General features: G+C 57.6%; 5 protein-coding genes across 5 annotated transcripts; 2 read left to right on the forward strand and 3 right to left on the reverse strand.

The window, feature by feature from the left end:
• Positions 1-482: 482 nt before the first annotated feature.
• BXZ73DRAFT_105543 (uncharacterized protein) lies at positions 483-1514 on the reverse strand (the record flags this gene model as incomplete). The annotated part of the gene is made up of 4 exons (XM_048016297.1): positions 483-870; positions 1004-1053; positions 1207-1386; positions 1440-1514. The coding sequence occupies 4 exons, from the start codon at positions 1512-1514 to the stop codon at positions 483-485; spliced, it is 693 nt and encodes a 230-aa protein (XP_047873599.1).
• A 1329-nt stretch (positions 1515-2843) lies between these two features.
• Positions 2844-6047, reverse strand: BXZ73DRAFT_105544 (OPT-domain-containing protein; the record flags this gene model as incomplete). The annotated part of the gene is made up of 14 exons (XM_048016298.1): positions 2844-3015; positions 3071-3206; positions 3246-3444; positions 3489-3825; positions 3936-4107; positions 4156-4357; positions 4419-4638; positions 4690-4799; positions 4854-4966; positions 5016-5167; positions 5219-5490; positions 5574-5699; positions 5764-5895; positions 5961-6047. The coding sequence occupies 14 exons, from the start codon at positions 6045-6047 to the stop codon at positions 2844-2846; spliced, it is 2430 nt and encodes an 809-aa protein (XP_047873600.1).
• A 4281-nt stretch (positions 6048-10328) lies between these two features.
• BXZ73DRAFT_80833 (uncharacterized protein) lies at positions 10329-13306 on the forward strand (the record flags this gene model as incomplete). The annotated part of the gene is made up of 11 exons (XM_048023355.1): positions 10329-10665; positions 10776-11073; positions 11130-11333; positions 11391-11538; positions 11595-11654; positions 11711-11769; positions 11827-11965; positions 12022-12168; positions 12235-12494; positions 12544-12628; positions 12680-13306. 11 exons carry the CDS (start codon positions 10329-10331, stop codon positions 13304-13306), a joined length of 2364 nt encoding a protein of 787 aa, XP_047873601.1.
• Positions 13307-14202: 896 nt separating this feature from the next.
• On the forward strand, positions 14203-14828 carry BXZ73DRAFT_80834 (uncharacterized protein; the record flags this gene model as incomplete). Its single annotated transcript, XM_048023356.1, has 6 exons — positions 14203-14237; positions 14273-14350; positions 14418-14457; positions 14535-14618; positions 14682-14741; positions 14805-14828. The coding sequence occupies 6 exons, from the start codon at positions 14203-14205 to the stop codon at positions 14826-14828; spliced, it is 321 nt and encodes a 106-aa protein (XP_047873602.1).
• Positions 14829-15168: 340 nt separating this feature from the next.
• BXZ73DRAFT_92377 (OPT-domain-containing protein) lies at positions 15169-18365 on the reverse strand (the record flags this gene model as incomplete). The annotated part of the gene is made up of 14 exons (XM_048026345.1): positions 15169-15340; positions 15407-15535; positions 15592-15908; positions 15998-16235; positions 16286-16457; positions 16515-16713; positions 16762-16981; positions 17036-17145; positions 17198-17310; positions 17369-17520; positions 17572-17843; positions 17904-18029; positions 18095-18226; positions 18282-18365. 14 exons carry the CDS (start codon positions 18363-18365, stop codon positions 15169-15171), a joined length of 2436 nt encoding a protein of 811 aa, XP_047873603.1.
• Positions 18366-19240: the final 875 nt, after the last annotated feature.

A 19240-nucleotide genomic window follows, 5' to 3' on the forward strand; every position in this document is an offset into this window, starting at 1 on the left:
TTTCTCGCATCCAGAGCGAAAGAGAGTACCGCAGATGTGACGTCACCATTGCATCGGTAGACGGACAAGCTGACTCTGCGCACGGAACGCGCAAAGAGCGAGAGGCACCTGCGCTCACCCGGCCTTGGATGAGACGAAGCTCAGATGTTGTGGTACACTGGCATCCACACCCGTGCTCCTGCCTCCATGGATCCTTCGTTGTAGAGCACTTCAAAACGGGGAGAACGGCACAAACTTTCTCCTGACGATCCGTCTTCCCGGTGACAATCCCGGCCTCGAAGCGTTCCTCGCCGCGCAACTGCCGCGGATCTCAGGCCCCATCCGAGCCAGGCCTGCCCACTCCCTCCGACGAACGCCGTGGGTTCCCTCGACGGCGTCCCACTCCGTCGCCGACTTCCGCCGGGAGCTCGTGCGCTGCGTGGCTGGGGTTAAGTTTCTACCGCGAACTCCCGACGCCGCGGCGGTCGACTCAACCGACGTGATCAGGAGGCTAGGGGCTTTTTCCTCGCGAACGCCGTGCTCAGTGGCCCCTCATGACCTTCTTCCACGATTGGCGCGAGCTGACTCCGTCCGCCCACCAGCGCGTCACGTTCGGGTGCTTTGCCGCTCTCGAGGAGGTCGATGCCCCGCCGCTTGAGCACCGCGCCGTACGGGAGGTGGAAGAGGTCCGCGAGCGTGGTCTCCTGCACAGGAGATCGGGGGGCGTCGGCGCACGAGGAGGCTCGGGGAGCGCCAGGGAAGGGGCGAGGGCGGGAGGGGCACAGCACGCGCGCACGTCGCCGGCGAGCCTGGTGCTCGGTCTTGCCGAGGAGGACGTCGAGCGTCGCGGAGAGCCTCGTCACCGCCTCGGGACCTCCGTCGCGGCGATACCTGAAAGCCCGACCTCAGTACTCAGCACTCAGCCCCGTCACCGACCGATCCGCGCGAGGACACGGCCAGCTGCACAGTCGTCTCCCGCCGCGCGCGTGTGCGACGGTACGCAAAGCGAAGGAGCGACGCTCACGGCTTGTACACGTCAGAGCTGGTGAGCTCGATGTTCGCCGCCTGCTCCAACTGACACCCTGTGCGTACAGCTCAGGTAGGGGCGGAACTTGAGGTGCGCGACGACGCCGACGAGCCGGCGCACGAGCATCTCCGAGTGCCGCGTCCATGTCTCGCAGCCCCCGGCCATGCACGCGATCCGACGTCCTCGGTCTCGGTGCGCACCTCGGACCCCGTGCAGAATCGGTGGGCGCACACGAGCGCGAACGTCTCCGTCCGCTCGTCGTCGACGCAGATCGGGCACACGAACGGCCCGGGCTCGCTGGCGCGCTTGTCTTGCTCCCCGGGCGCGCGAAGTCCAGGGTCGAGGACCGCACCGTTTGCTGGGGCCCCGGTGCCCCGCGACTGGAGGACTGCTCAGCGGGTGGGGGCGACGGCTCATGCGGAGGGAGCTCGACGCCGGCGGCGACGGAGACGCTAGAAGCGCTGTCCATGTACTTCTCGATGAGCTTCTCCTTGCGCCTCCGGTACATGTGTCGGAGTAGGAAAGTAGCCACCAGCGGTTGGTAGGAGCGGGGGGAGGCGCACAGAGACTGCAAGAGCATACTGACCTCAACCCCAAAGATGCCGCTGATGTGGTCGACGCTCGACTTCGACGTTCGTACATCTTCAGGCTGGACTTTCTTGGGACATGGAGGCCGCCGCTAAAGTATATTTCACTTTTAGATGCAGATACTGATACTTAGACACAGCAGCGAGCGGCAGGAAGAGAGGGAGGCGGGATGGGCAGGTGTGTGCGGATTGCCAGTCGTGCAGTGGAGCGCACCGTCGTCGTCGTCATAGTACTCCTGGTCTTCTTCCAAGATAAGACGTCGTAGTCGGAAGTCATCGTGTGCGGTGGCGAGGCGGGTAGAGCGACAGGCGAATGGGGGAAGGTGGATGAGTTGAGCAGCACAGAACAAGGGCGCCTACCAGGAGACGCCCCGTGTTTGACGCCCGTGAGATAGACGGGACCGGCGGTTTCTCGACAAGCGCCAATGCGGCAGGGGCCTGGCTTATCGTCGGCCACCGCTGTCCTCGGGATTCAACGACCCCGCAGTTTCATGGTTCAGGACACAGGTGTCAGATAGAGGCATCAGCCGACAGAAGAACGATAACGGGGTCCATCGGAACGCAGTGTTACAGTCGCCCGGCACGCCCACGGACGCTGAGAGCCTCACGTCAATCACAGCCAATCTCCCCGAGTGGCATCCGTTCAGCACGCGGAACACGCTGCGCACAGGCCCAGGCTCCTTCCTCCGTACGCCAAGACCAGGGCAACGATAGCCGGAATGGAACTCCGTGGACCCACTAGCCCAACAAACGAGCTCGAGCGCCCCGACCCTCGATCGCAGCAGCGGGGCCGACACTAGCCACTCGTCAGTGGGTGCTATAATGAATTGGTATCGCGGGCGCGTGTCGCGTGCCTGGCTCATGACAGTGAGTTCAACGACGCGACCATGTGTCGAGGGCCGCGCCGCCGCCGCGTCCCCGTGAAGCTCGCGGCGCAGACAGGGGAAGGTACCGTGGCGTAGACGACGAAGGCTATCATCAAGCTTTGGTACCACATGGCGCGTGGTTTCCAGAGTTCCTCCCACAGCCGCGTGCACGCAGACGGATGGTGTGTGAACGGCGCGCTCGAGCCGAAGAACTTCGCTTGACACTTCAAGCCGCCCTATCGTGCGCTAGGGAGCAGGCGCAGTGGATAATGGTGGCTGATCATACATTGCGCGTTACTAACTACTGCTACACTGTCAACTACACTCGTGAGACCGTGAATGAGACATTATACATCGCAGCCGGTACCGTACGACCGCAACCCCTCAAGAGAACTCGCCGACGCCAGGACCGAAGAAGCCCTTCTCGGGGATGTCGAAGAACGGGCACCCGTTCGAGTCGCAGCCCTCGAAGGGGATGTTGTTCGGCACCCAGTCGATCGAGATGTTCGAGAACTGGAGGGCAAAGAACTGGACGATGCCCGAGATGGCGATCGCGCTGGGAGCGGTCACTTTAGCGAGAGCGAACGAGAACGAGACGGTGAGGGACGTACCAGGCGAGGGCGGAGGCCATGACGTAGTTGTACTTGGACCACCACGCGAGCGCGCGGGTCTTGAGGAAGACCATGAAGAACCACGCGAGCGGCACGGCGGGCCAGACGTTCGACAGGTTGTAGGGAGCCCTGGAGACTAGGTAGCGCAATTCTCTTCAGACACGCCCGCACGCACCAGGTGAGGGCCCCGCGAAGAACACGGGAAGGTGGATGTAGCGCAGCATCGGGATGCGCTCCTTGAGGAAGTACACCGGGAAGGGGAGGATGAAGCCGATGAGGAAGCACCAGATCAGCGGGTTGTAGATCTGGCCGGTCCCGAACATGCGCGCAGGCCCGAGCGTGCCCCAGAGCACGGACGCGGTGAAGAACGTGTTCTCGCCTGGCACGTGAAGCGGTCCTTCTGGTGCGGGTCGCAGACGTTCTCGATGCCGGTCATCTGGAAGTTGAGGATCCCGAGCGAGACGAAGGTGGAGGCGACGGTCGCGACCATCTGGCACCAAAACGTGATGCGCGGAGGGATGTGGGTGTAGTGCGCGAGCTTGAGGTCGGACGAGAATGCGAGCGCGTGCGAGGTCGTTACGTAGCCGTACGACTTGAAGAAGTTCAGGGCCGTCGCGTTGCCGGGGAACCAGAGACCGCCGATGAATTCGGCGATGACGTTGAGCGTGACCTCGACATTGGTGACGGCGAGGATGATGCCGGCGGGGATCATGAAGATCAGTGCCAGGAAGATACCGTAGAGGACGACAGCAGGGCTCGTGTTCGTGGGTAAGCACCGACACCGGCAGCGCCAAGGGCACGGAGAGCAGCACGACGCTATGGGCAATGAGTGACTGCAGAGCAGACTCCTAGAAGAGAGACATACATCGCGTAGTGCCATTCAGGAACCTCCTTGTACGAGGACATGCGGCGGCCGTGCACGTCGTACTTGGCGTCCTTGTCGAACTTCTTCCTCTTGATTAGGTCCTTGAAGCCGGTGATAATCGCGTCGCGGTGGTACAAGTACGCGTGAGAGAGAGTGGCTGAGTAGATAGCGACTGCTTGACGGTGAGACATCGACAAAAGGAAGTAAAGCACTCTGGTACGTACAGAAGAAGCCATAGAGGAGGATGTTCCCGCGGCGAGGTAGGCCGGGGAGTACGACTCATACTTCGCGGCATCGAAGAGTGCCTCGTCATTGACGGCCAGGGAGACGTTGTACCTGGCCCCGGTGTTGTCGAAGACGCCGTTGGAGTTGATCGGGAGGTGCCCAGTGAACCAGACGTTTGACACCCAGATGGCGAGGATCTGTGTGAATGCGTCAGTATGATAAACGCAGTTGGCTCAGAATGCACCGAATTCAACTGACGATCGGCATTGTTACGAGTGCTCCGAGGAAGAGGTTGACCGTGGTGAAGTAGGGGCTGATAAGCGGAGTATTCCCGATGGCCGTAAGCTGGTTGTAGTCGAACGTCGGGATCGGGTTCAGCCCAAGTCCACCGACGCTGCCAGTGACCGCCCCAAGGAGGACGTTGTTCGGCGCGATCCACGTCATCCAGTTGAAGTAAGATAGGAAGGCCATAATGTAGCTGCAAAGTTGTCAGCAGTGCTAGCATGTTGACTTGCATCGAGATACGCACTTCGGGAACCAGAAGTACGTGAACATGCCAGCGAAGACGTAGAGGAAGAAGCGCATGCGCGAGATCCTCCAGCCGTTCGCTACCGTGTTCACCTCCGTATGGAACGCTTTCTGCTCCAAGCGTGAGTAACGTGCTCAGCGAAACCTCAAAGTCTATGCGCTCACGTTCAACGCGATGATGGCGAGGTTCTTGGGCCAGATAGCGTACACGGGATACACGAGGAAACGGCGCGTCAATCCGGCGATACCATACCCGATGAAGTTTGTGGAGAGCGCGGCTGGAAGGCATTTCAGTTGACCGCGCGCATTCGAGAAGAGCTCACGCACTAAGAGCCTGGTACCCGAAGTTCACCGCCCAGTGCTGGTTGAAGAAGCGCGGGACGAACTGGACCCAAATAATGTATGTCGTGTACGGATTCTTGAAACCGACGTTAGCCATGATCGTGATCACCATGTGCTCCTTCATGTTGAACGGTCCCCTGCACAGAACGCCATGAGAAAGTATGCCTTACAGGCGGTTCGACACTCACGGGTTCAGAGAAAGCCGCTCGCCGATAAAGGGAACGACGAAGCCCCAGTCGGGGAGAACCTTCTCCAGGAACTTTCCAGCGGGGTACGCAAGCAGCTGCGCGACGTTAGAGTCTACGCTGATGCTCGGTTGCCGGATCTCAAAGAACTGGTTGATGAACGCTCCGATGCAGACGTATACCATGCCGATGATAAAGGCGCGGATGGTGAAGGACGGCATCTCCGGATCGTCCTCTGCGGAGACCACGGCGCGGACCTCGGCGTAGGGTGAATTCTAGCGGGCGCGTGGAGGAAAAGCGGGCCACGATCAGGTAATGTCCGCAGGTGTCCGGTATCCACGACAACAGTGGGACGTACGATGATCACGAGAGCGGCTTCGACCTTGAGCTCCTCATACAGTTTGGCGTGCTCCACGGGGTCCGTGGCAGCAGCTTCACCGTCGAAGTACTTCTCGATGAGGTGAATGGTGTGCGTCGGGAAGTTCTGCGCACGCGATTAACTGTCAGCGAACGGAGCAGCCCGACGTGCACTATGCACTGGCACGCACGGGGTCTTTCCCGAAGGTCTCATGGATGTGCCGCAGGGCGTCGTCCACCTCTTCGTGCGACATGCCCTTCGCGTGCTGCATCGCATCCTCGATATCAGCCGCGACTGCTTGGACCTCCTTGGCAACGACATCCTGATAGAAGGAGTGAGCGAGCTCGCACTTCCGATCGGGGATATGTTCCTGGTCACGAGACATACCACCGCGACGTCACCGGGGGCGTATTTCTCGTCGTCCAGAGACTGGTGCGAGCCGGGTCCGGAGGGACGCTTCTCTTCGACAGACATATTGCAGTCCGAAGGAGGGGCGCGGAGGGGCGGGGGAGGAGGACAGAGGACAGAGGCGACCTATCCGGCGAAGGCTCGGCGGAGACCCTTCTTATGCTTATGGTGTATCTCCCACCATGCCGTTAGCAGATTGAGATTCCGCAGCCATTGAAGAAGACGCCGGCTGGAAGGTCCGATAAGTAAGGGCGCAAAGGGACGGCAGCGTGCTTCTCGGCACTTGCACAGCGTACGGCGTGGGCGAAGCCGGCGTTCAGTACGTCCACATGGTTCGGTATGGCAGGTGAGCAGCGGTACCCTCCAAAAGCGTTGTGCTTTCGCAGGACCTGCTTCCGATATCTCAGCTTGAATGCTTCTCTCAGTTATTCCTCGCGTGGCACGTCCTGGATTCTGGAAGCGGGGAGGTGGCGATGTGTCCGAAGCTCGGCCGCGAAGCGTCTGTTGATAAGGCCGCCGGCAGGAATAAGTTAGAGTAGGGCGGCTTGATACGTGCACCCTGATCCAGGCCATGTGCTTCCGATGAATCCAGACCTGAATATCGGAAGTGCTGTCGGTCAGGTACAGTAGAAGTGAGACACCGTGAGAGTGACAGACGGTGGCATCGGCAGAAGAGCGGTAGAGGTCGCAGTGCATGCGAATCCTCCTACTTCACCAGCTTCCATGTCGCGGCCGATGAGGATTTCCTCTGAGGGCCGATCCTTGTGTCAGATTTCCATGATTCGAAGACGATAGAACTTTGCGCCGAGCTATGGGGAATTGCTTATCTAACAGATAATCTCTCCGCCGCGTAGGAGAAGGCCTGATGTTCAGTGTGAGAGTTTATACGGCCGCACGCGCAGCAACGTCACCATACGATCACGACAGTGTAAGACGACGAATGCCCGGATGAGAACGGGTTGACGGTATTCCCATGAAAGCTCATGAGAAAAGTGATGGTGGCAAAGTCAGCTGCTACGGATTCTGTGCTCAAGTGCTACAGCACTCACCTGGACTTGCAGGCACTCTCGTGAAGCCATCGCAAAGTGCACGCCGGACGCGAGAGGTCGAGACACGTCAACGCCGCCCAAAGTACGCTGCATCGTTCCTATCGCATCAGGTGACCGGGTCATATCCGGGCCGGCACCGGGTGCAGCAAGTAGCCGATGAAAGGCACTACAGTCATGGACCATAACAGAGAAACAATGCCGTATATGTTTGCACATGATCGAGCCGGAAAGACATCCTAACCGAACCTTTAGCTCTGTATCTGTGAAATAATCTCGAGCCCTTTGTTCATCACCTCCAGTCCGCGGTTCAACTTCTCCACCGCCTCCCAGGTACTGTGCTCTTGATTTTCTCTCCGCCCTCCGTCTCTCTGCATTCCCGTTCTGTTTGGTGATAACTAGGAAAGGATGATCCGCGCTCTGCCGCGATCTCTTGCTAGGGTCCACATGCAAGTCTGACACAGATCGTAATCTGTTCTCATGGAGTCGAGTCAATACTCGTTCATCATCTACAGTAGCTCACCACGTACTCGGACATTTTGAGCACTGGTACCAGTAGCCGACGATAATTTCCCGCAGAGATTGCATTCTGCGTCGTCATGCACGATGTCTGCCGAGCCCGTTGCCGCGCGCCCCGGTGCGATGACTGTGTGCAGTTGCGCACGCGCTGCTTCGTACACGGCGAGATCCGCCGACGAGGGTGTTGGAATGGGAAAGAGCTGGTGGTCGACCGGATGGGTTTTGCACGCGACGGGGTCGAGCACGCACCCTGTACAGAGGTCGTAGTCTGCCTCCGGTGTCAGAATCGAGTTGGAATGTGCCCAGCGCTGGTGCGAGAAAGACACTCACCGTCGCAGACGAGGCACCTGCTCCTCACTCCGCATATATACATTCCGTCTCGGGGCACGATGTTGATGAATGAGAGTTCTGTCACGCTTAACGACCCAAGAGAGCACTGCGAGAACAAATGTCACCACGCGAGGCCGATGAGGCAAGATCCCCGTCATGCGTAGAGCAACAACACCCGGGGCTATGGAAGACGTTCTAAGTAGTAGCTGTAACTCATTCAAGCGAAGAAAATGTTCTGTATGAACGTAAAACACCTGCCGTCCACTCTTTCACGAGATTCCGAAGGTCGATAGAGCAGAGCGTCGGAGTTCTGTTGTCGGTCGTGCGTGCGACACGCGTCGCCTACTCCAGCAGGTATATTCGTTGTCTGGACAGCGCTGCATCCATATGAGCGCATCCCGGATGTTTGTGGCCGCGGGATTCTTGTCACGGAGGCTGCCGTCGGCCGATGAGTTTCGGCAGCGTCAGCCGACTTCCAGCTCGGTTTCTACGGGTGTGGGGCTGGCATAGGCGGCAGCGGTAAATCTCTGCCCATGCCTCACAGACCATCTTGAGGCGGGAGTCGATTCCACCACGGGTGATTTCGGGGTGCTCAGCACGCATGATGGCCGTCGTCCGAGATCATGAGAACTTGTCAGGTAACGGGTTCTGTAATGAGCATAAAATCAGCAAAGGGAGATTTCGCGTACGGTGCTCACCCAAGTCAGCCGTGATCGATAGGAAAATGCAAGCGAAGCGAGATGTTCCGGCTTGCAGGACTCTCCGAGCGCCCGAGTGTTGAATTCGACGAGGATTCGACTCCGCGCCGCGGCGCAGAGTCCGATGGCCCCGCGTGCGTGTCCAGGGGTGAGCGGGAGTGCTTGCGGGTGCTAAAACGGGTGCTAAGGAGCGCTCTGAAGCGTTACGGAAGCAGCGGTGCATTGATGACTGGAGCCGGGGAAGATGGGGGTCGGGAGGAACTTGACAGAGAGAGCAGGGTGTCGAGAAGAAGTTTGCACAGGGCAGAGCGCGCGGGGCTCGCGCCTGTGTGCGCGCTCCGAGCCGTGGGAGCTCCGCCGGCCCGGAATCCGACTTCAACTAGTATGCGCCGAGTTTCGACGTCAACAATGCTGTCCTCCCCAGACTCTAGGCAGAGCGGAAGTAAAACCGCCTTCGGTCTCCAGAGACGAGCATGCGCAAGAATCGAGATTGCATAGACGAACGTCAAGCGTTTGGAGTCACTGTACAGTTGCGCAAACCGCCAAGAGAATATCCAGATCACAATGCGACGAATAAAGGTGTATACAATGATAAAGGTCGGATCTAGTACGTGGTCAGTAGTTTTGTCGTGACCGAGAACATGTTGGAAAGAAGGCTCGATGTGGGGCCTAAGAGCTGCGCAGATCGTCTGCGGTGTTGTAGATGATGCTGGTACTAGCGGAGGAAGGTAAGTTGGCCTGTTATAGTACGGAGTAGCAACTGTGATACCCTTTGTTCATCGCCTCCAGTCCCAGGTACTGTGCTCCTTGACTGGGTCCCACATGCAACTCTGACACAGATCGTAATCTGTTCTCATCGGACCGGGTCGATGCGAGCGGAACGGAGCTCGCGCGCGTGGGTGCGTGCGCGCTCCGAGTGGCGGAAGCTCCGCTCGCCCAGGTAAGTAACTACCGTCCCGAGTTTGAGCACGAGCAGGCGAACATCTGGCATTGATGACAACCCCAGTATCCTCCTACAACACTCGGCGACGCGCGTGCGATCGGAGTGCTGTCATTCTATGAGATAATACTAGCTAGTGTCCACGCACATGTGTGGACAGGGGCCGCGAACCGACGCGGGGGAGGAAATCCAGAAAGAATAAAGACATCACGATAAGTTACAAGGGATATCGGACCTAGTATACAGTGGCAGTCCGTAGTTCCGTCATGGCGGAGAACGCGTTGGTCAAAAGATTCAACGGGGAGCCCAAGAGCTGCTTGGATCGCGTGCGACGTTTTAGATACTGGTCGCAGATGAAAGTTAGATGGCCTGCAACACAATGCTGGAACAGATCACGCACCAGAGGCCTCGATGGCTTGGGCGTAAAGCCACCTCCCGACAATTCCACGACTGACTCCGTTTCGCTTTCACTGTCCGAGGACTCATCTTGATATAGGGTAGAAGGGAGAGGGGGAGGCTGAACTACGTTCAGAATCGCGCAACGCAGAGCGTGATAGGAGGTACTCACAATATAAGAATAGCATTCTCCTCGCTGCTCCTCTGCCTCAAGCCATTTTCCACGCCTCTTGGTACACACGCGAACCTTTTCTCCAGCGCACTCCTTCGCTTTGCTCCAGATGAAGGCCGTAGCTGCCAAATATGTCGTTTCAGTGCTCAAGCAATACCGAGGACGACAAGCTGTGGATTACATACGAAAGACAGTCATTTTATAGCGGAACTGCACGTACTCAACGTCCTTGAACTCTTTGAGGCCATGAAGATGTGGGGGAAACCAGCGATCGGCGTACTCTTGTGCCTTTCGGTCGAGAGAAACGTCCGGTGGAGACGACCCGTGGTTGAGAAAAGCAAGCCTGCAGCCCAGGACATAACCCTCAGCACAGACGTGGTTTCTGTCGATAGGGCCGTATGGAACGAAGTTGGGGGCATCGAGGTGATAACGTTCAGCGAAGACTTCCGTCGCTGTCGGAACGGTGGCGATATCCTCATCCACGCCGTAAGCCATCACGAGGAGATGTTTGGCAGCTTCAGGAGAGAAGAGATAGCCTCCAACGTAGGCAGAATGAATCGGCGACATAATGACGGGGAAGACGGTGAGTGGCGATCGAGAGCGGGGGATAGGGAGATGCGGGAGTGGCGATGGTAAGAGAGAGGAAGCACTTGCGCCTCATTCGGCCATTGTTCGAATTCGCGAGTGGTCCAGTCACGTGGACGTGTCGCGGGCCGCCAGCCGCGGTTAGCGCTCAACCTCAACCATCCTCGAACTCCGCACTTTCTGAACAGTCCCGTGAGGCGTGGTCTCGACCACAAGCGGACAACAATGCGTCTGCACACGCTCCAATTGTTCCAACGAGTACAAAACTCCTCCGCCAGCGCTTTTCTTATGTTTCTCCACCGTCCACGATCCACTGTCTGCCACCGCCACCAACCACTTTCAACCACTCTGCTCCCCTCGCGCTCTTCTCTGGCTACTCCCCCATCATTTCCAAGGCCAATAAAATGTACGTGTTTTCTCCGCTCACTTTTTATTGCGCTAACCTATGCATAACGGTGCCAGGAAGCAGAAAACCATCGCTGAGAACGATAAGGGTTCGGAAGCACAAGCGGCACAGAAGGAGCGAGAAAAAGCAGCACGGGCGTCCAAGAAGGAGTTGGCGGATGCAGCACGGGCTGCCAAGAAGGAGCAGGAAAACGCAGCGCGAGCGGCCAAGAAAGAGCTGGACAAGGCTGCCCGTGATGGGCGTCGAGCTCGGCGAGAACAGTGAGTACTTCCCGTGTCGACACCCCACGACTCTCTGTTCATCTATACATGTGCTAGACAACAGGATGGGCAACCCTCCCTCGAGGAAGAGGAGCGCACCATGCGACGGATCAACTTGCCTCCGACCAACTGGAACGACCTCCTCAATCATTGCGCAAGGGTCGTCCATAGCATGTCGCTGGCCCGTCCGAGTGACAACGTTACAGTGTGTCTGATCGCGCTACATATGGCCTTCACTCACCCTTCTTGTGACTAACCCAGGCGCGTACGGTAAAAGCTTTCGGTAAAGCTGTCGCTGCTAGGTGGTCAGGCTATGTTTCGGTGAGTTCCAGTGTGTGATTTCCAACTGCTCCGTAATAGTATCAACTGCTTGGCAGGAACTTCGGCAGAACCACCAGGCAATGAACCGTGCAGGCGGCCCTGAAGATGGGCGAGTGTTTGTGTTTGTGTCCCTATCATACGTGTGTCACTTACCATGTGTTCCGCTTTTCAGTCCGTCGACCGGAGATTCCGCATCGCCAGTAAATCAGGAACAGACGGATACTCCGATCTCAGCCCTCAAGCTGGACTCCAACGTGGAGTTCACATTTGACGATCTAGAAGACATGCTTTTTTCTTACGCAGCCAGGCTGGTACGTCGTTCACAGTGCGATGAAATTGCCGTGAGCTCACTATCGCTGCTGCCTAGGAATCTAGAGAGTACGATCCAACTTTACTCATCGCCGGTTTTGGCACCTCGTTCAATTATTTTGCTTTCAGCCCCAAATGTAAGAAGGTTAGGCATATGGTGCTCAGAACAATTCAACAGATCAACGAAGTCAAGAGTGGTATCAAGGTGCGAGTTTTACGCTTACATCCCCGATATTAGCACAAACCAAATGCCCGCTTTTTATTGACCCAGAAAGAGGAATATCCGGAAGAGCCATGCCTGTCTTCGCCGGATCCGCGGATGACTCGCGCCATGAGCCGCGAACCCAAGACCGAGGAGCCCGAAGAGATAGATCTTACGCATATTGACCGCCTTGTCGATGGCGATATTCTTGCAGATATCACCCTGCTCTTGGCCGAATACAAGAAGACTCTCGTGCGCCTCCTTGTTCTCACTACATCGCTCGGTACTAACCCTTGTGCTGGCACTCGGTCATGGCAGAGTAATGACGGGTATGTTTCGGACCCCGTATCACACGCCTTCTCACTCACGCTCCCGCAGTAAGGACTTCGCGAAGCTTGACACGGTGATGAATAGGCTCTGGAAGTGCCCGCCTGCTCCGAGCTTCGATCCGACGAAGCCTCCTGTACGTCTTCTTGCATGCGTCGTCCATATTTCTCATTGATTTTGCTCGCAGTGTGATCTGGACGAGTTCAAGGCACGCATCGCACCTTGGGTTCCGAAAGCGATCGAACGCCTCTCTCGGGAAACCACCCGCTATGAGGCTAGCCTCGACGCTGTGGTTGGCTCGCTTCTGGCGTGCAATTTCACTGCCGACGGGGGATACTCTCTCCGCGCACAGTGGAAGCTCAACCAGCCATGGTACTTGTGTGCTACCAAGAAGACTTCAAAGAAGCACCGTGATTCACTTGGAAGGGAGGTTTCGGAGACCTACATAATCCCAGAGTTCACCATCATCTGTCTCGACGAGGATGGGAAACCGCTGAAGGTCATCCTCGTGGTCGAGGACAAGCGTACCGCCAACCCGGTAGTTCAGCTCCAAGATTACGCTGCATACCTCGGCGAGAAGCACAATGACCTCATTGGTCTTGGATGTCGCCTGGGGTCTACACGAGACGGTGACGGTATTCAAGCGCTCATCTGCAGTTACAACGGCGACAAGTTCTTTGGACCTCAGCACAAGACGACCGACGTTACTCGCCGCGCATACTGGTACTCGATCATGGACGACTTCATCCTGGAGACTCTGTTCAACCTGTGTCGCGACAACTGGCGCTTGGCTGATAAGGCTAAGGACAACTAGTTTCGGTGAGTCCAGATTCATTCTGCGATCTCTAGTCCGTGTACGCAAGTATGTATCGACCTTTTTTCAGTTCAACCTGACCATCGCTCCGGTGCGCCAACGTCCTCTGAACTCTCTTGGGTGTGCGTTCTGTCGATTCCGGAGGCTCGACTCGGCCACGACCTGCCCAGCACCATGTTTCCGCATTCTCTCTCTCTCTCTCATATGACGCACTGTTTATGCCTTATGTACCCTCTATGTGACACATCTATCATATGTTTGTTCCCCGCTGCTATGTTCTCTGCGTTACTCTTCTCCCCATCGTCTGCGATGCCCAAAAACTTGAGTATGAGTGCCTATATATCGCATGTTCGGTCCGGTGATCACATCTGCTCATGTCGGAGGGCGCCCGCTGCTGCTCTGAAGTCCCGAGCCACTTCGCACGCGACATGGAGTATACATAGCTTTACTACACCAGATGGACCCCGTAGCTGTGAAGCATACCATCTCGGTAATTAGTAAAGAGTGGAGATGGCAGAGCGCGGGGCGAGGGGTAGGAAATGCAGGGTGATGATGGTCAGAGAGAGCAAATACCTTGTAGTAATAGCACGTGTTGCGGACCGCCATCCGCGGTTAGTAGCGCCCAATTCCAACCATCCTCGAACTCCGCACTTTCTGAACAGTCCCGTGAGGCGTGGACCACAAGCGGGCAACAATGCGTCCAATAGGGCTCCCATTGTTCTACTGAGCATAAAATCCCTCCGCCGCCGCCCCTCCTACGTTTCCCCACCACCCCCACGATCCACCACGACGAGGTACCGTCTCCCACCGCTGCCAACCACTTTCAACTACACTGCACCTCCCTCCTCTCTCCGCTTAAAAAGTACCACACCTTCGCCTCTGTTGGAACTCTCGTCATGCCTAAGGGAAAGAAGACGCGCGTACTTCCTTCGTTCACTTGATATCGCGCTAATCTTTATTACACAGCGGTTCCAGCCTGAAGCAGAAGGCCGCGGCTGAGAGAGACAAGGCTGCCCGTGAGGAGGGTCAAGCTCGGCGAGAACAGTGAGTACTTTTCTTCAAGTCGCTCGTCGACACCACCCCGCTCTCTGCTCATGAATACATGTGCTAGGCGACGGGATGAGGGACCCCTTCCGAGTGACAACGTGGCCGTATGTCTGACCAGCCTCCACACGACGATGTGCTCTGATTGCTCTGACACGCTCCACAAAATACCCTTGTCCCGCAGACCCCGAACTGGGACGACCTTGAGCGTTTTGTCGTCATGCTCATCGAGCGGATGGAGAAGGAGGCTCAGGGCAAAGGCGTTACGGTGCGTCCGACACATGCCTCCCAGCGATGAGACGCTCACTTCGATCCTCGCATCGTCCCACAGGCGCAAACAGTGGAAGATCTTGCGGACGCTATCGAGGCCGAGTGGCCGGCCTACGTCGCCGTAAGTTCAAGCCCCCGGCCGCAGCGTTGGACGTCGATGCTCACTGATCTTGGTACTTTGTAGCAACTTCAATCCCACCGGGAGTGAGATGAGGCTCCGGTACCCAACTGGCGTAAGAGCCTGGAGGTAGACGAATCCTTATGCCGAATCAACCAAGTACCAGTTCATCACATTGCGAACAGTGTATGCGCAAACGGCGCACGACGCGAGCAACCCAAATAGAGAGCTTTGATATTACACTTCGCATTGCACCCTCGTGAGACGTTAAGTAAACATGGATATCGTACGTACGTAGTAGCAGTGGCAACAACAACAACAGCATCAGTAATGACACCACGCCACCGCGGCGCGGTGCAACGTACACCGTGGAACGCTGCGCCGGCGTGCGGCGCAGCGCAGAACGGACCTCGGGCAGGCGCGCACTCTCTCACGAGAACTCGCCGACCCCAGGGCCGAAGAAGCCGCGCTCGGGGACCGCGAAGTACGGGCACTCGTCCGAGTCGCAGCCCGTGAACGAGATCGTGTTCGGCACCCAGTCGATCTCGATCGACGAGTATTGGAGCGCGAAGAACTGGACGATGCCCGAGATGGCGATGCCGCTGCGGGGTGAGGTAGGCAGGTGAGTGGGCGCGCGGACGCGACGGAAGGACGGAGGGGGGACGCACCAGGCGAGCGCAGAGGCCATGACGTAGTTGTACTTGGACCACCACGCGAGCGCGCGCTTGCGGATGTAGACCATGAAGAACCACGCGAGGGGGACTTGGGGCCACACGTTCGAGAGGTTGTACGGAGCCCTGCACGAAGCCTTGCGTCAGCTATAGTAAAGCGCCACGCGAAGCGCAGGACCCACCAAGAGAGCGCCCCAGAGAAGAAGACGGGGAGGTGGAAGTAGCGCAGGGAGTGGAAGCGCTCCTTCAGGTAGTACACGGGGAAGGGGAGGACGAAGCCGATGAGGAAGCACCAGATCAGCGGGTTGTAGATCGCCCCGGCGCCGAACATGCGCGCGGGCCCGAGCGTACCCCAGAGCACGGACGCGGTGAAGAACGTGTTCTCGCCCGGGCACACGAATCGGTCCTTCTGGTGCGGGTCGCAGACGTTCTCGATGCCGGTCATCTGGAAGTTGAGGATCCCGAGCGAGACGAATGTGGAGGCGAAGGTCGCGACCATCTGGCACCAGAACGTAACGCGAGGCGGGATGTGGTGTAGTGCGCGAGCTTGAGGTCAGAGGAGAAGGCGAGCGCGTGCGAGGTCGTGACGTAGCCGTACGACTTGAAGTAGTTCATCGCCGTGGCGTTGCCGGGGAACCAGAGACCACCGAAGAATTCGGCAATGACGTTGAGCGTGACCTCGACATTGGTGACGGCGAGGATGATGCCAGCGGGGATCATGAAGATCAGTGCCAGGAAGATACCGTAGAGGACGACAGCAGGGCTCGTGTGGGTCGGGTAAGCACCAACACCGGCAGCACCGAGGGCGACGGAGAGCGCGAGGACGCTACGGAGAGTAAGTGTCTGTTGAGCGCGCCAAAACTACAGGCGACATACATCGCATAGTGCCATTCGGGGACCTCCTTGTATGAGGCCATGAGGCGGCCGTGTACGTCGTATTTAGCATCCTTGTCAAACTTCTTCCTCTTGATGAGGTCCTTGAAGCCAGCAACAATGGCATGGCGATGGTACAAGTACGCATGCGAGAGAGTGGCCGAGTAGATAGCGACTATGCGTACGGTAAGAAACAAGGAACCGAGGGCATGGTGCAGAAAAGAAACCTCACAGAAGAAGCCGTACAAAAGGATGTTCCCGGCGGTGAGGTACGCAGGTGAGTACGCTGCGTACTTCACGGGATCGAAGAGGGCGTCGGCGTTGACGGTGAGCGAGACGTTGTAGCGACCGGCGGTGTTGTCGAAGACTGCGTTCGAGTTGATAGGGAGATGGCCAGTGTACCAGACGTTCGACATCCAGATGGCGAGGATCTGGGCAAGATCAGCCAATGCATCGAGATACAGGCTGGTGTTACTCACGATCGGCAAAGTCAGGAGGGCGCCGAAGAAGATGTTCACAGTGGCGAAGTACGGGGTGATCAGCGGGGTGGTGCCAAGCGCCGTAAGCTGGTTGTAGTCGAAGGTCGGGATCGGGTTGAGTCCAAGACCGCCGACGCTCCCAGTGACAGCACCGAGGAGGACGTTCTTCGGCGCGATCCAAGTCATCCAGTTGAAGTAAGACAGGAAGGCCATAATGTAGCTGCAAGATCGTCAGTTATCGGTATAAATATGGATCCGGAATCGAGCTACGCACTTCGGGAACCAGAAGTACACAAACATGCCGCCGAAGACGTAGAGGAAGAAGCGCATACGCGAGATCTTCCAGCCGTTCGCCAAAACGTTAGCCTCGGTGTGGAATGCTTTCTGTGTGGCGGTAAGCCGCAGATCTCGTCGAAAGGGCATGCGTGCAACGTACGTTCAGTGCAATGATAGCAAGGTTCTTGGGCCAAATAGCATACACCGGGTACACGAGGAAACGCCGAGTCAGGCCAGCGATACCGTAACCGATGAAGTTCGTGGAGAGTGATGCTGTAGCGTGTGCACTGTTAGCCTCCATCTCCAAACGATGTCGGCGAAAGTCGCGTACTGAGAAGCTGGTAACCAAAGTTACTCGCCCAGCGCTGGTTGAAGAAGCGCGGGATGTACTGGACCCAGAGGATGTGCACCGTGTACGGGTTCTTGAAGCCGACGTTCGCCATGATCGTGATGACCATGTGCTCTTTCATGTTGAACGGACCCCTGGACGAACGAACGTAAGCAAGCGCGCCTTCCGAGCAGCGCCGCACTCACGGGTTGAGGGAGAGACGCTCGTTCGTGAACGGGATGGCGAAGCTCCAGTCCGGGAGAACCTTCTCGAAGAACTTGCCGGCGGGGTAGGCGAGCAGCTGCGCGACGTTGGAGTCGATGTAGATGTTCGGCTTGCGGATGGAGAAGAACTGGTTGATGAACGCGCCGATGCAGACGTAAACCATGCCGATGACGAACGCGCGGATGGTGAACGAAGGCATCGCCGGATCGTCCGTGCTCGAGACCACGGCGCGGACCTCGGAGTAGGGAGAGTTCTTTGCGAACACGAAGGATAAACGTCACGATGAAACGTGGAAGCGATGGGCGAGACGCACGATCATAACCAAGGCAGCTTCGACCTTCAACTCCTCGTACAGCTTGGCACGGTCAGTGGAGTCCGCACTCGCCGCATCTTCCGCAAAGTACTGTTCGATGAGGTCGATGGTGTGGGAGGGGAAGTTCTGCAAGCATTGCAAGCATCGTCGATCAGAGAAGGCGAAGAATGCAGTGGCAAGGGGCTACGTACGGGATCCTTGGAGTACGTCAGGTGGATGAACCGCAACGCCTCCTCAACGTCCTCATGCGACAAGGTGTCGGCGTGGGCCATCGCCTCCTCGATATCGGCCGCGAGAGCCTGGACCTCACGAGCGAGAACAGCCTAGACACGGTGCCAATGAGTACAGTGTACGAACGGCCGCACGAGGGTGACATACAACACCGACGGTGCCGACGTGCTTCTCGTCATCCAGGGAACCGAGGGACCCGTCGCCCGAGTGGTTCTTCTCGCCGACAGACATATTACAGTCTGGAGGAAGGGTAAGGTGCGCGGATTAGCTACGCTTCGTTTTTGGTTTTGCGCGCGCTGACGCGGCGTCGGGCCGGTGCCGGCTGTGCCGGCCACAGACAATAGATGATGACTAATCCTTTTTGTGTGACCCCACGGTCTCCCTTACTCCCGCGCCCATCCCTACGGCGCGCTGATGGCACGCGAACGCTGGGAGGCGAGCGAAAGAGGATGCGAAGGGGTCCCGGCACGGGGGGAGAAGGTGAGCGCATGAAAGGGAGAGGTGCAAGCGGAGAAGACGGGGAGGATGGCGGAACGGCTGAGGCGAGGCGGACAGTCGGATGTTGGGTGAGTAGCTACAATACATAGATGATGGCGCATGAGGCGTAGCAACGAAGTCCGAGAGGCTACAGAAGGGGCATGTCGGAGAGGAAATGTGGTACTAGGTAGAATAATCGAAACAAATACTGAGAGGAGGATGAGAGAGTGTACAGTAGACACCGCGCAACATCGCGTGGTCACAAGCTATGATTGCGATAAATAGGCAGGTGGTTTCTAGCATGGAGAAGGTACTGAGGGAGCCGGGATGTAAAGTGAGATGGAAGGGAGTGGGAACGGATCTGTAAGGCTAGACGCCTTATGACGGCGCGTGAAGATGAAGAGGGAGCGTAGTAAACGAAGAGGCGAGCGAGTCGCGAGAACGCGCGAGGCGCGATCAGCGATGAGTACGCGAGACGCGGTCGGCGATGAGTATGCGAGGCGCGGTCGGCGATGGGCACGCGAGGCGTGATCGGCGATGAGAGCGCTGAGCGCCTGTGGCGAAGGGCGATAGCCGGCGACGCCGGGAGCGGACGAGGTGTGGAGGAATAAGACTAGAACTGTGTTGAT

This window comes from Epithele typhae (genome assembly GCF_022376455.1).
Source record: "Epithele typhae strain CBS 203.58 chromosome Unknown BXZ73scaffold_67, whole genome shotgun sequence".
NCBI lineage: Eukaryota > Fungi > Basidiomycota > Agaricomycetes > Polyporales > Epitheliaceae > Epithele > Epithele typhae.